This window comes from Agelaius phoeniceus, chromosome 20 (assembly GCF_051311805.1).
Source record: "Agelaius phoeniceus isolate bAgePho1 chromosome 20, bAgePho1.hap1, whole genome shotgun sequence".
NCBI classification, from domain to species: domain Eukaryota; kingdom Metazoa; phylum Chordata; class Aves; order Passeriformes; family Icteridae; genus Agelaius; species Agelaius phoeniceus.
Window position 1 is genome coordinate 594350 of NC_135284.1, and position 14771 is coordinate 609120.

General features: G+C 46.3%; 1 protein-coding gene across 5 annotated transcripts in view; it reads right to left on the reverse strand.

The window, feature by feature from the left end:
- Positions 1–14771, reverse strand: part of NLK (nemo like kinase) — a 38096-nt gene that overhangs the window by 3707 nt on the left and 19618 nt on the right. For all 5 annotated transcript variants that reach the window (XM_077188542.1, XM_077188541.1, XM_054647015.2 and 2 more), the window contains 7 exons: positions 12143–12272; positions 11054–11109; positions 5302–5408; positions 4547–4632; positions 3469–3678; positions 3007–3108; positions 463–549 (listed from right to left, as the gene is read on the reverse strand). In XM_077188542.1, coding sequence (XP_077044657.1) covers positions 463–549; positions 3007–3108; positions 3469–3678; positions 4547–4632; positions 5302–5408; positions 11054–11109; positions 12143–12272 — 778 coding nt within the window. The remainder of the gene's footprint in view (positions 1–462; positions 550–3006; positions 3109–3468; positions 3679–4546; positions 4633–5301; positions 5409–11053; positions 11110–12142; positions 12273–14771) is intronic.

Consider the following 14771-nt stretch of genomic DNA (forward strand, 5'->3'; position numbering starts at 1 on the left):
AAACAAAATCAAAAATCCACAGCAGCACATTTTTATTAGAAAAACAGATGCTCAGTGGAAAAACGATCCTGTTCTGTGATTGGGGATGCAGGAGGAATTTTTTGTGTGTTGCAAGACCAGGAACACCCCCGTGTCCCTAATTAGAACTGCATCAAAGTAGCTGATGTTCTGCTACCTACACCCAGCTCGGAAAAGAGCATGAGTCATGCACAGCCTCATCCTTCCCACTGCCAGGCTTCCTTCCCAGGACCACTCGGTTTGAAACCTGAAACCCCCATTCCAGGGGGAATTGATCAGCCAATTATACAATATTTTTACTTTTTTCATGGACCAGAAGTACTGCAATGCCATGTAGAAGGAAACCAGCTAAAGCACTCCTTGACTTACAACATTCATTTAAGCATCAGACAACAAAAACCATTCAAAGCAGAAGCATTAGAGGTGATTTTCAGTGCTACTTACTGGATCAAAGACCAACATCCTGCAAAGGAGATGAACTGCTTCATGTGTAGCTTGACTGGAGAGTGTATATAGGACAGGAAGGGATGGCTGTAGGGGGAATGGGAGGAAGAGAAGCACAGAGTGTCCTGTCAGATCCATCAGCAGGAGAACCCCGTTCCCACACGCGCTATTCCAGGCAGCAAGGACAAACTCCTTGTTACAGGGGACAAGTGGTACCTAACGCCTTCCAGCATGACAATAATCACCACTGCAAAACCCAGCCACTGTAATAAAGGTCCAATTGATCACTGCTCCCCTCAGTTCAGGTGTAATCCCTGGAAAAACCTGCTTTTCTTTCTGTATTTTTCTCTACAGACACCACTCCCAGCTGTAGCTGCTCCAGGGTTGGATTAACTCCATCATTTCCAGTAGTTCCTTTTTTAATCTCAATCTATCCCAAATTATGGATTACTTTGCTTTTCCTTGCCCAGGCAATCCACAGCTGACTGACAGTGACCAACAGGGACAGTGACAGAAGGACTGTGCTGGATGTCAGGGTTGCTGTAAATTTCCCGGTATAAACAAAAATTACACCTCCAGAGTGACATCAGTTGAAGTTAACCCTGAAGTGCCACCCAGAGCCCTGAGCACTCCCCAGCCTTGGTTTCTCAGGGCAGCCTATGGAATATAAAGCTGCAGTGCTTGGTAACTCTCCTCCTCCTGGCCTGCTCTCCCACAGCAGAGGGATCACAGCAGGCAGGGGATGGACCCCACACGTTTTCCTTTGGGAAGGGGGTCAGCAAGAACAGGGACAGCTCGCTCACCCTGGGGCTGCCAGGGACAAAATTCACTTGAACCTTTAAATACCAAACTGACAAAGTCTACAGAGTATGTAAATACCCATTTTGCCAGCACACAGCGGGGTAGGGGGGGTTTAATCAGAAACTTCTGGCATTAATCTATTTTTGCACAGAGCAGCAAAATGCCTCACCCCTCTCTCCCACTGCGCTCACCTACGGCGAGTAAAAATAGTTGGTGTGACAAAGCAATCGCCCGTTTCTAACTTGGGCTTCTCTCCCTGCTAGTCTAATTAGGAAACCAGCAACGTTTAACCACTTACAACCAGCAAAAGCTCCATTTCAGAATATGAAAAGCCAGAAATCTGCACTCCAACATGAAGTGTGCTTCAAGTTGGAAACAAAAATACCAATCATCACCTGGATGCTCTATATCCCCGGTCTCCAAGGTGCAATGAGCACACCAGCTCCCAGGGCACTCCAGGGAGAATGAACATTGTTTTCCCCACACACACACAGCTAACTCTTAGAGTGTATTTCTTACAACTTCGTGGGTACAGGACATTAAATCTGTAGTGGAAACTTTTTATACCATTTCACCTCGCTAGCTTTTTAGGATTCCCATCCTGTGGGTCATAAGACACTGGCTTTAGGAGTCACAACTCTTCTAGCACACAACAGCAGAAAAATAAACTTAACTTAAAACTGGCAGAGAAAATCTGAAGGAAATCCTTCTGTTATTAATGCTCAAATTAAAAAATCCTGTCATGAAATGGAACAGCGACAACTTTATGTAGTGGATCCAAAGTGCCAGGGTGGCAGAGCTCCCACATGTCAATAATAAAGCAGAATATACATGCAATGCTCATTTCTATGGTAACTACTATTGTAGTGAGCAGACGTGAGAAATTACTTCAACATGCAGAAAATAATGATGCAAACTTAACTACTGGAGCAAGTACAGGCCAATAATTTTGTTAATTTTGCTAGCAATCATAAAAATGACCCTATTGGAGAGCCACAGAGCCTTATCCCTGCACTAGAGATGCCTGCACAAGCATTTCTTTGTATCTGTTAACACTACATTGCATTTGCCCTTTTTATTGCCCAGTCAGCACAATGACTCCATCCTGCCTTTTTCCTTTGGTTTGGTGTCTTTTTCCAAGCTAACTTTTACTCCAGTTGTGTTGAATGCTGTATCTCAGCTTTCAGCCTCTCACTGGGCCTTCCTGAGCAGCTCAGGTCTGAGCTCAGGTGTGCAGGGACCCTCTGGGCTTGGGGTGCTGGAGGTTCTGCCCTTGGCTCTGGGCAGGGGGTGAATTCCAGCTCTAACACTGCTGATCCTGGCAGTGCAGCAGCCCTCCAGGGCTTTATGAATTATACTGTCAATTTTAATTTATGTCTCTTGCCAGTACTAACACTTAAATTTAACATCTTCATTCAAAGTAGGTATCAAAACACTGCTGCCTCAGAAAGGGACTTTCACCTGGGTCATCAAGTCCAACAATCCCCCAGGGCAGAAGCTAGAACTGCCCCTGACTGGTGAAAAGCCCCCTTGTCTCCACAGCAGGTGGAGTCAGCACAGATCAGCCCCCATCCCAAGCACCACAACCCCTCGTGCCCAACTCAGCCCCGAGCGCAGGCACGGACAGCTCTGAGAGCAAACAGCCAGGCCAGGTTCTTGACCAACAGGCCATGGGCATTCAGCCAGGATGGGAAAGCCTCGCCCTGCCCCTGCCCCTGGGGCTGTGTGGCAGCCCTGCAGTACCTGTTTATGAGGACCCCTGAGTATGTGTGCCTTGGCGCCTTCACAAGCCGTCCTCATCGCCTCCAGCGACGGCGTGCCCAGCAGGTCTGTGATCAGATCCAGCTGCACAGAGCACACGGGACACAGCTCAGACATGGGGCTTCTCTCCACTGGAGCAGCAGATTCCCCACTACCACAAATCAACATCCTGTCCCCGTCCCCTGGGAGCACAGCCTGACCCCCCTGGCCGTCCCCTCCTGGCAGGAGCTGTGCAGAGCCAGGGGGTCCCTCCTGAGCCTCCTTTGCTCCAGGCTGAGCCCCTGCCCAGCTCCCTCAGGAGTTCTCCAGCCCTTTCCCAGCTCTGCTGCCTCCCCTGGACTCTGCAGCCCCTCCCTGTGTCCCCTGAGGTGCAGCTCTGCCTGCAGGGGCAGGGGCAGCAGGAAGGCTGGCAGGGAGAGGTGAGGTGGATAAATCCAGAGGTACCTGCTGGATGGGACTCTGTGCCTGGAACAATATCCTTCTGCCAAGCAACTCTGCAAAGATGCAGCCAACAGACCAGATGTCGATGGCATTGCTGTAGTGGCGGCTGCCCATCAGGATCTCCGGAGCACGGTAATACTGAGTGACAACTTCCTGAGTCATGTGCCGGGATTCGTCTAACTCTTCCACCCTGGCCAATCCAAAATCACAAATCTAAATTGAGAAGGTAAATAAGAAAATTAAAACAACCAAAACACCTTCTGCGTTTCAAGTAGGCAACCTTCTGGGAAGGAGGCAGGGGATCCCCAACCAGCATTTAAATACATCAGATAATCTGCTGTAGCTGCATAAGCCAGGGGAGAGGGGATAGGAGGAAATCGTGTTGCTTTGCTCCACAGCCATTTAAACTTCCTACAATTTGATTTGAAATCACAGTACATTTTAAGTTGGCATTACAATATTTATAATCTGAAAGATTAAAAAGCTTTGCACTACAAAAAACCCAACCTCTGGGTACAGAGTATTTCAACTCAAACAAACTTCACTCGCTCATGACATGTCTCAAAATACTAAAGATTCATCTCTACTCATTTGGGCTTGGAGAATTGTTAAAAATGTCTTGAACCACAAGGGTTAAGAAAACTGACCAAACTTTGCCAATTAGAATTCTCAGCAAATCCCTGTAAAGAACACAGAATTTTTGTGTTTGGCAGAGCTGTACAACACACCTCAGTGCTCCAAAATTCCAAATACCCAAGGTTAATGGAAGTGCCTTGGGCATTTGGTGTCATCTTCCCCTGAGGAGCACAGGGACACTGAGAACCCCCTGCCCCTCCCAGGCACAGGACATCCCACCCCAGCCAAACTCAGGAATTCTCTCTCTCTGGCCTTCAGAGATGTGAGGAGAGGCAGGGAGGAAAGGGGGAAAGACAGATGCTTGCTCCAATTCTACTTTTTAAAAATTCTGCAGGATTTTTTTCCATTTACATGGACTTTCAGGGGAAGTGCTCACACTGAATGTTTTTTGTTTACAAATTAACAACATACACACACAAACATCTTCAATAAATGTAAGCAGCACCTTAAGGACACAGTTGCTGTTCACGAGTAGGTTCCCTGGTTTAATGTCTCGATGTAAAATGCCAGCAGAATGTAGATATTTCAGACCTGAAATGTTAAAGAAAATTTAATTTTTTTTTTTCTCTTTTAGAAGAAGTTCAAGGTTGACAACATTTTCCCAAAAGATCTGGCAACTCCTGATCAGCAAAGGCTTTGCCTGTGCCTCTGTTTTAAAATGAGTAACTCCCAGCCACTAGTGCACACTCAGTCACTTAATGACAGGGTAAAATTATGGAGTATATAAAATAGGCAGAAAAAGGAATTTAGCAGTCTTTTTATAAAAACCCCCCTCCCCCCAGAAACCCAACAAACAACAAATCAAAAGGAAAGCATCATCCCTCTGATTATGGCATGGATACTCTGCTAATCCCCACACTGGAATTTTCAGATGCCTCTTCCTGCTCTGTTTTTCAGTAACAATTTTTGCCTTAAGGGGATATAATTACACATATTTACCCATCTGGTTCAGTCTAAGTGTCCTTTTTGTTCCATGATTCTAAAAGCATGACTTTTCTTTCCCTGACAATGCTTTAAGGCAGCAGGGGTGCCATGCTCTTGTAGCTACAATAATTCAAGCTTGGTATTTATTCAAATATTAAATTAAAAGAAGTTCCTACAGGAAGCTTATTCAAGATGAGAATGCCTTGAGAATAAACATTAAGGAAAAAAATACTTCTACGACACAATTTTCATTAAATTTAGAGGAAGAAAAATTACCTCTTAAAATCTGGTAAAGAAAAACTTTGACATGATCCGAGCTGAGAGGCTGAGGAGAGACGATAATTTTATGGAGGTCACTCTGCATCAACTCAGTGACAACATATCTGCAGTTCAGTGGTTAAGGAAAAGCACAACAGGCACAGAATCTCCTGAAACATTCACTAACTCCTACTTACTTGAGCTCTTACAGGTCAGAACTATTGAGTTAAAGAGAAGAAAGCTGCTCCAGAGGTCAAATTCTTACAGGAATGAAAATAAAAAACAGCTTGTGAAAGCAAACAGATTAGTCCATGAGAGTCTGCATGAAGGTAGTTGTACAAAGTTACTGAAAGGCAAATTACCAGTGAGACTGAGGGGAGGTGGCTCCAGAGGGGCCTGTGTGTGCTCAGGGGGGTTCCAAAGCAGTGAAATAGGGTGAAAGCTGCACCCCATAGGATGGAGACCATCCTGACAATGTCCTGGCTGTGGGGCAACAATGACAGACAGAGAAATCATTCCAATAAATACTGAGGGAAATACAGGCATCAATTAAAAACATCACTGCTTTAAAAGCTTAGTTTAGCAGTCACATTTGAAACAGAATTCTGCTATTATCACATTTGTGGCTGAAGGAGGTAAAACACATTTGCCTCATGTTAACTGATACAGCCAGGTATTGAACGCTCATTTTCCTTCATCTCTACCCAGTCAATGCTTTGCTTTCATCTGTTGCTCTACAAACCCTCTCCAGCTAAATCCCTGTTGGCCAAAGGGTTCATCTGCCAACAGAACACCGCACAAAAACTCATTTTATAAATTAAATATCTCCAACTTTTTGAGGAAAAAAATATTAAAATTGCATTCATAAAGAATTCATAAAGAAAAAACCCAACCCTGCAGCACCATAATTTGTAGTCCTCTAATTTTTCTTTTCCTTTAGCAAAGACCCTTTTAAATATTTATACCAGACTTTTAAAATCTGCAGTTTACCTTATACCTGCAACAAATCTTTACATTCAATTTAATGCAAAATACTTTTAAAAACCCAAAAGCATTACTCTGCACTTTATTACGATAAGATTTTTGTTTTGCTACGCCACAAATCCCCCTAAATCTCAATCCCGAGCATAATGTCTCCCAGATGTCTCAACTAGTTGCCATGCCAACTAAAGCAGCTTAAATTAAATGAGGGCCTGAAATGGCACCTGCACCACGGCAGGTCTGGGGCGCATTAAATCAAGCCCTTGACAGGCTCAGAGGTGCCATTAACCCCAGCAGCAGCAGCAGCAGCAGCAGCCGCCGCCATCTGATCATTGTCTCTGCTAACTGAGCCAGGGCTGGCGGCAGCGGGGTCTGCCATAACCCACGGGCCTCTGCGGCTGCTGGGACCCTGCCTGCAGCAGCCACTGCTGGGGACACGGAGCCAAGGGCCCCAAGCCTGGGGACAGCAGCCCCTGCTCACACAGGTACCTCAGTCTGCCCTTGTCAGTGCCACGGCGGGACCCTGCCTGCAGCAGCCACTGCTGGGGACACGGAGCCAAGGGCCCCAAGGCCGGGGACAGCAGCCCCTGCTCGCACAGGTACCTCAGTCTGCCCTTGTCAGTGCCACGGCGGGACCCTGCCTGCAGCAGCCACTGCTGGGGACACGGAGCCAAGGGCCCCAAGCCTGGGGACGGCAGCCCCTGCTCGCACAGGTACCTCAGTCTGCCCTTGTCAGTGCCACCGCGGGACCCTGCCTGCAGCAGCCACTGCTGGGGACACGGAGCCAAGGGCCCCAAGCCTGGGGACGGCAGCCCCTGCTCGCACAGGTACCTCAGTCTGCCCTTGTCAGTGCCACGGCGGGACCCTGCCTGCAGCAGCCACTGCTGGGGACACGGAGCCAAGAGCCCCAAGGCCGGGGACGGCAGCCCCTGCTCGCACAGGTACCTCAGTCTGCCCTTGTCAGTGCCACCGCAGGCCCGGCCGTGGGGCGGCCGCTGGCGCTGAGCACGGCACTGCTCCCGCAGAGAAATTGCTCCTGACAGCAGTAATTAGTTAAGTAGCTGTATAAAATTAGATCTACAAATGTACCAATTTGCCTCAGAGTAATTATCAAAGCAAATGCGCGGCACAAAAGAACTCGGCTTGCTCTGCTGGCTGGGACCTGCTGAGTTGGTGAATTTTATAAAGCGACAGATGAATGTTAGGAAGGGATGAAGTGCCCTGGGTGATGTGGCACCCTCACTGTGGCTTGGACTTGGTCTCTGCACCCCTCAAACCCCAGTTCTGCGGCTCAGAGTGACCGGGGCAGTGCCTGCCCAGCTGGTTTGGGTGCTGGCCCAGAGGAACTGGCTCCAGCGATGGATCAGAGGAAAACCCTGTCCCAGGGTGAGCATGTGCTGCTGGTCCAGCAGGGCTGGAACTGCCCTCACTGCCTGCAGCAGCCCCTCACCTTGCTCCTCTCCACCCTACAGACACCAGGATCTACCCCAGAACCCACCAGAACACAGCTCTTCCATCTCTCTGTGCATTTACTGCACGTCTTTGCTTTTACTGCTATTCAAACCTTTCCCAGACCCCACCCCTGGAAAGTGGTGGCTTTTCAGCAGCTTCTGATACCCACTTTAATGGACAAAGTTTTCAAAAAGTTACTGCAGAAACTTTGGATGGTTCTTAAAGGAGAACATCCGTGGATCTGCAGTTACTGAATTCAGTATTACAGTCAACTGTGGAAAAATGTTGTAGTTGGAAAAAAGGGCAATCAATCATTCATTTTTGCACTAGGTGATATTGGCAAAAACATCAATACCTGTAAGATTCAAAGTGGCCACAAAGATTTTCAACCAAAAGCCTCATTATTAATTCAAATTATATCAATCTGAGTGTTTGCCAGGAATTTCATCCTAAACAAAAATCTCACTAGATTAAAATTCCTTTATTCATCACCGGTTTCCTTAGAAATCTTTTAATTTACCATTAAAATGTAAAGGTGGTTTTATAATTAGTTCTCTTTAAAAAATACACTCTGCAATTCCTACGAAACACTGAATAATTGAAATGAACTCTACCAGCTCATTTGCAACACATCATTCATATCATTTCAGTCATTCTTTTATTACATTTCTTTCCCCAAAAAGGGCACTACAACTCTTTGGAAAGAACAAAGGAAATCACTCAATACCAACTGGAGCCCTTTAGGCTTTTATCACTGCTCAATATGTCCTACTGTAAAAATGGAACAACCCTATGATCTCATTGGGAACTCTACCAGTGGACCAACAAAAGAAGTTTTGACACCTACTCCCCCCAAATATGGAACATCTTTACCTGATCTTTTTCAAACCAATCTCTAGTAAGTTCTCTTTACACTACAGTAAGCAGAAACACATGCAATTAAAAATGGGTATATAAATCAAAACATTTACTAACTCATTCTTTTAAGGAATGTAAGGGTCCTAAGTGCACTTAGTGTAATTATTTCAAAAGAAAGGACAAAGAAGATTACACATAATCTTCTGTTGTCAATATTAGAGTCAAGAAATTAACAAAAATATAAAAAAAGGCAGCTCTATAGAACACAACTCAGAATGACTTAAAGTCAGTTAGCCATGAAGGAAACTAACATTTTGGTTTTATATTCGAAACTTGGCAGTAGCTAAGCTCATAAAAATAAGCTTATCCCATTTAAATATTCTTGATTGTACAATTACACGGAAGGAGTAATCCTTAACCTAGATCTGATTTATAACTCATATGACTTGTTCTAAATGAGGGCATTGAACTAGTGCACATAACCAAAATCCAGTTTCTGAAGACTACTTATATGCTCTTCACGTGAAAGAAATATCAAAGCAGAATTTTAAAGCTTTACCTAAACTCATATGAAAAAGCCCCAGTACAGCACAGCAATATTTTCTACTAGATAATGTGCTTCTCCACCAGCAAGTTGTGCTGTACTTTGGTTAAAACTACCACGTTGATTACACCTACTTTCTTCACCAATCAATCCAAGGTATTACATAAATAGATCAAACCATACTTCAAAAGTTCAGGTTACCTAAAAATAATGACAATTTCCCACCCATTAACTGTAAAGTGGGTCATATGAAAAAGCAGCTTAGACCCACCAGCACCAAAACCCAACCTGCCCAGGTCTAACCACAGGAGTGGCAAAGAACTTCTCCTGCCATGAGAGTCAGAGCCCTCCCAGCTCAGGGATTCACTTTTCAGTATTCCAGAAAGCAGAAATTCCCTCCTTCACAACTAGAAGACAGCCCAAGCCAAGTTGGAAAACAACCAAACCAAAACATGACCCTCATGTGAAGTTTTTCCCTCAAATTCACTGCCAGAACCCAGTTCCCCACACCCTGCCAGTGCCCTGAAACCTCTCTGGTAACTCAGGCTTCAAAGCCTGTGAAGGCAGAACTCTCTGAAACCACCACAGAGTCTTTTAAAATACAAATACCTGAAAGGAGATTAATTACTGGATAGTTTTCAGAAAAATGTTCTGGGGGGATCCCCGTGAGCAGCAGCAGCTGCAGCAGGGCCTGCTGGTCAGTCCCACACTCCCTGCACACCCTGGCCCAGTGCAATCACAGCTCAGCTCAGTCCTGCACCACCCACCCCAAAGCTCAGCTCAGCCCTGCAGCATCCCAAAGCTCAGCTCAGTCCTGCACCATCCCAAAGCTCAGCTCAGTCCTGCACCATCCACCCCAAAGCTCAGCTCAGCCCCGCACCATCCACCCCAAAGCTCAGCTCAGCCCTGCACCATCCCAAAGCTCAGCTCAGTCCTGCACCATCCCACCCCAAAGCTCAGCTCAGTCCTGCACCATCCACCCCAAAGCTCAGCTCAGTCCTGCACCATCCCACCCCAAAGCTCAGCTCAGTCCTGCACCATCCACCCCAAAGCTCAGCTCAGTCCTGCACCATCCCACCCCAAAGCTCAGCTCAGTCCTGCAGCATCCCAAAGCTCAGCTCAGTCCTGCACCATCCACCCCAAAGCTCAGCTCAGTCCTGCACCATCCCAAAGCTCAGCTCAGTCCTGCACCACCCACCCCAAAGCTCAGCTCAGTCCTGCAGCATCCCACCCACCCCAAAGCTCAGCTCAGCCCTGCAGCATCCCAAAGCTCAGCTCAGTCCTGCAGCATCCCAAAGCTCAGCTCAGCCCTGAACCACCCCAAAGCTCAGCTCAGCCCTGAACCACCCCAAAGCTCAGCTCAGCCCTGCACCATCCCAAAGCTCAGCTCAGTCCTGCACCACCCCACCCCAAAGCTCAGCTCAGCCCTGCACCATCCCATCCCAAAGCTCAGCTCAGTCCTGCACCACCCACCCCAAAGCTCAGCTCAGCCCTGCACCATCCCATCCCAAAGCTCAGCTCAGTCCTGCACCATCCCAAAGCTCAGCTCAGTCCTGCACCATCCCACCCCAAAGCTCAGCTCAGTCCTGAACCATCCCAAAGCTCAGCTCAGCCCTGCACCATCCCATCCCAAAGCTCAGCTCAGTCCTGCACCATCCCAAAGCTCAGCTCAGCCCTGCACCATCCACCCCAAAGCTCAGCTCAGCCCTGCACCACCCCACCCCAAAGCTCAGCTCAGCCCTGCACCATCCCACCCCAGCCCCACCTCACAGCTCTGGATGCTACAGGTTCACTCCTGGAAATCAAACTGTCCACATGCAGGCTCGAGGCTTCTGTGGTTCCATTTCATAGATTACACCACACACTGGCAGCTTCTAAGCTAATGAAAATCACATCTACCTCAATTAAGATGTTCTATTTTTATATTTAGGATACATTTCTTCAAAATAGTCGATGTGTGGAGGCTGGAGGATGTCGAGGGCAGAGAGTACCTAGGAAACACCACACAAGGTGAAGGTCTATTCCAGAACAAATCCCTTTCAAAAAGACAGACTGCACATTTCTCACATGGCTTCATTTGATTCTATCCCACAGACAGACCAATGTTCTGTCTCACCAGGTATGTAAATTTAATAACCCACCATGTCAGACATTCTGTACATTCAATGTCTCTCTCTTTTCTAACTGAAGACATTTTTTCCAGCTGTTTGAGTAGTAGTTTGAAAGCACAAATTTATCTATCCAATAAAAAGTGGTTTCTTTACAATATATATGAACATAGAATCTTTGAAAGAAATAATTCCAGAAAAAGAAATGTAAAAGCAGAAGATATTACACTTTGTTCTGCCTTTAGTCTTTCAGAGTTTTGTGATTCACTGCTTCCACATGGGAATTGCAAACCCCAAATTTGTTCCCATTCTGAATAAGCAGTTCAGTGGTACAAAAAGCAAAAAGTAAAAAAGGTAGAAAAAAGCAAAAACACAGAAAAGCAGCAGCAGAGAATTCCCATCCTCTCACAGAGAAAGACACTCCTTGGTGTGGTCATTTGGATACTATCCTGGGAAGGTTCATGACATTTGGGTGAAGCACCCAAACTTCAGATGCACTTCAAACTTCATAGGTCAACCCAAATAGTGTTTAAATGTTTTAACTTAAGCTGACTGATTTTACCTAAAGCAGGTTTGGGAGAGGACCAGCAGAGGGGACAGCACCATGGAGCACAGAACAGCTCAGGAGGAACAGGGTCCAGCTGACATTTATTCACCTGAAGCCTGAAATAAGGCTGGGCAGAAGTGTACCCACTGTCTGTTTGCAAACACCTTGGAGGGGAAATGATGAGTATCCTTAGACTCTTGACAGTTTCATTTTTATAGTGTCTGCAACAGTAATATCTGAGTTTCTAGAAAATCTGATCACTGTAAAGCATTTTAGATATTCTGTAACAAAACACACTTCTGTTCCAGAGAGCTCCATTTTACATTTAAGTTTTCTCAAAGATTTCAAGATAACTTTGAATTTACTTACATTGTCATGCTTAAAAAAACACAACATCTTCAATTCTCGGAAGACCCTTTTACAAGAGACCAAATTTTGGAAGACGTTGGGCATCTTTTTGAGTGCAACTCTCTTTCCATCTCGTGGATCTGTTACTGACCTACAGAAAGAAAGATAATCACATACTCCTGTTAGACAGTTTGCTAAAGAAGAAAATAATATTTTAAAGTTTTTTATTGTTCTCAGCTCAGTGAGTCAAAACAAAGTGAAGCCAGTTCTAGGGAGAAGAGCACTAATGTGAGGGCACTGAGCAGTGTCCTGCAGAGCCTGTGTCCCACAGATGTGACCATTCTGTGGATGGAGCACACACCAGCCCAGCAGTGCCACACATGCAGCTCATGGTGACATCAACACCTGCAGTGGATGTCAGGACAAACATCCTCTTCACCTCCCAAAAATGCCTCATTAAAATGCTCTCAGTTACCCAGATCAGATTTTATCAGGTCTATCGCTCACTTCTTCCTCTCCAAAGAGGGTAAAAGATCTCATAATCCTGTTCTGACAGAACACTGGCAAGTGTAAGACTATTTATTGGTTTGTCATCAAATCACATCTGGAGAAGCAACAGCACATGGTATCCAGGTTTGCACAAGTGTAAAACAGGCATGATACTGGTCCTTCTCCCACACAACTTATGGAATGCAAGTATAGTAGCTCAGGAATTATAAGGTGCTTTGCACATGGCAAGTATTTTAATTTAAAATAATTGGATTCTGAAAATAGAATTTTATAATGAGAACCATAAAACTAGAGCAAGGAGATTATGGTGCCTCAATTCCCAATCCCAGTTTTTAAGGTGAGTTTCTCAAACTACAGAATAGAGTATATGCATATTTTTACTGGGATGACCAAAATAACTTCAATCTCAGTGCAGTGTTGAACCCACAGAAGAATCCACATCCAGCTATGCAGGCCTGGTGTGGCTGCTCTGCTCCTCCAAATGTCTCCATACAATAACCATTCCTTTGGGTGAACAGTCCTTTGCTGGTCTCTCATAGAGGGAGGAGTTCAGTGGGGTTGCTGTGCCATTCCCATTTATGACCAGTTTCCTTTTTCTTTTAAACAACCCCCTTTCACAAACAAGTGATGATCCCCTGCAGCATCCACCTGGAAAGCAATTCCTCTGCTCTTTCCCCCTCAGCAGCAGCAATGCCAGCCTGCCCCTCACCTCCCTGCCCTGGGTTGGGAGCTCTGTGCTGCTCACCAGCAATTTCACTTCAAGGGGCAGCACAAAACTAACAATCCAAGTTCTGAACACCAGAACTGTCAGGCCTGCATTCCAAAGAACAGAAACAAGAAAGGAAGAAAGGCAACAGCCTGTCTGAAAACCTGGTATTTACAGCATCCAAAAAAAGATGCTGAAAATGTTGCTTTGTGTTTGTGTACAGTACCTACTTTGATACTAGTAAAATAATTATTTATAGCAGTATGCTATCGGGTCACATATCCCCAGGAGAAACTAGAAAAGCAGGAAGATCTCCTAGGAGCTAATTGAGAGAACAGCTAGAAAGGCAGCTTTACTTACTGCTGCTCTCAGAAGAACACATTTGAATTCCCTGCCCTGCTTTGTGAGGACATTCCAGCACGGGTGAATCCCGCAGCAAAGGGCCCAGCAGGCAGGAGCCATCCATCACAAGGCACTACTGAAGCCTCAAAGGGTCCACTTACCAACCACCAACTGCAGCTGGGATAAAGAGATCACAGACCGAGATTCAAACCCAAAATAACCTAGCAAAAATTTATATATAGGTATGGGGCAAACAATAAGTGACTGAATCTTGTGCCAAGGCAGCGAGCTGAGCTCCAGCCACGCCTTTGGGAGTGACACTGAGCAGGGACCCTGAGCTGGGGGATCCAGCACTGAGCACTGAGGGTGCAGCCAGCCCCAACGCCAGCCCTGCAGGGACACACGGCTGGGACAAAGGGCCAGGACATCCTGGGGGATCCAGCACTGAGGGTGCAGCCAGCCCCAACGCCAGCCCTGCAGGGACACACGGCTGGGACAAAGGGCCAGGACATCCTGGGGGCAGAGCACTGAGGGTGCAGCCAGCCCCAACGCCAGCCCTGCAGGGACACACGGCTGGGACAAAGGGCCAGGACATCCTGGGGGCAGATCACAAGCACAGCAGCCGAGGGGCAGCAGCAGAACAGCCCTGGGGCCAGCACCGGGATGGGATGCATCCCCTGAACTGCAGTGGGTGCCCTGTAGTGGCAGCAGGGCCACGCTCCTGCCACCAGAAACCCTTCTGTTCTGCTGATTATACATAATGTATGTATGTCTTGCTAGATTTAAGAACTACATAAAAAGCTTTTAAAATAGTCTGACATAAAACACATAAAGAAAACGATACTTTACAGAACCTGCACCTTCTATTTACTTTGCAAGCTAATCACACCAGAAATAATACAATTTTAAAAAGTAATAGGACTACAGAAGAGATTAATGACACAATCCAGACCTCTAGTTAAAATGTTTTCAAAGACAATCCTTATCTCAAAGAATCCTTGCAGGCATTCAGCCGTTTCAATTACGCATTATAAGCCTTTAGCAACTCTCTGCCATGTTGATGGCAAGTTTTCAAGGTGGAGTCTATGCCAA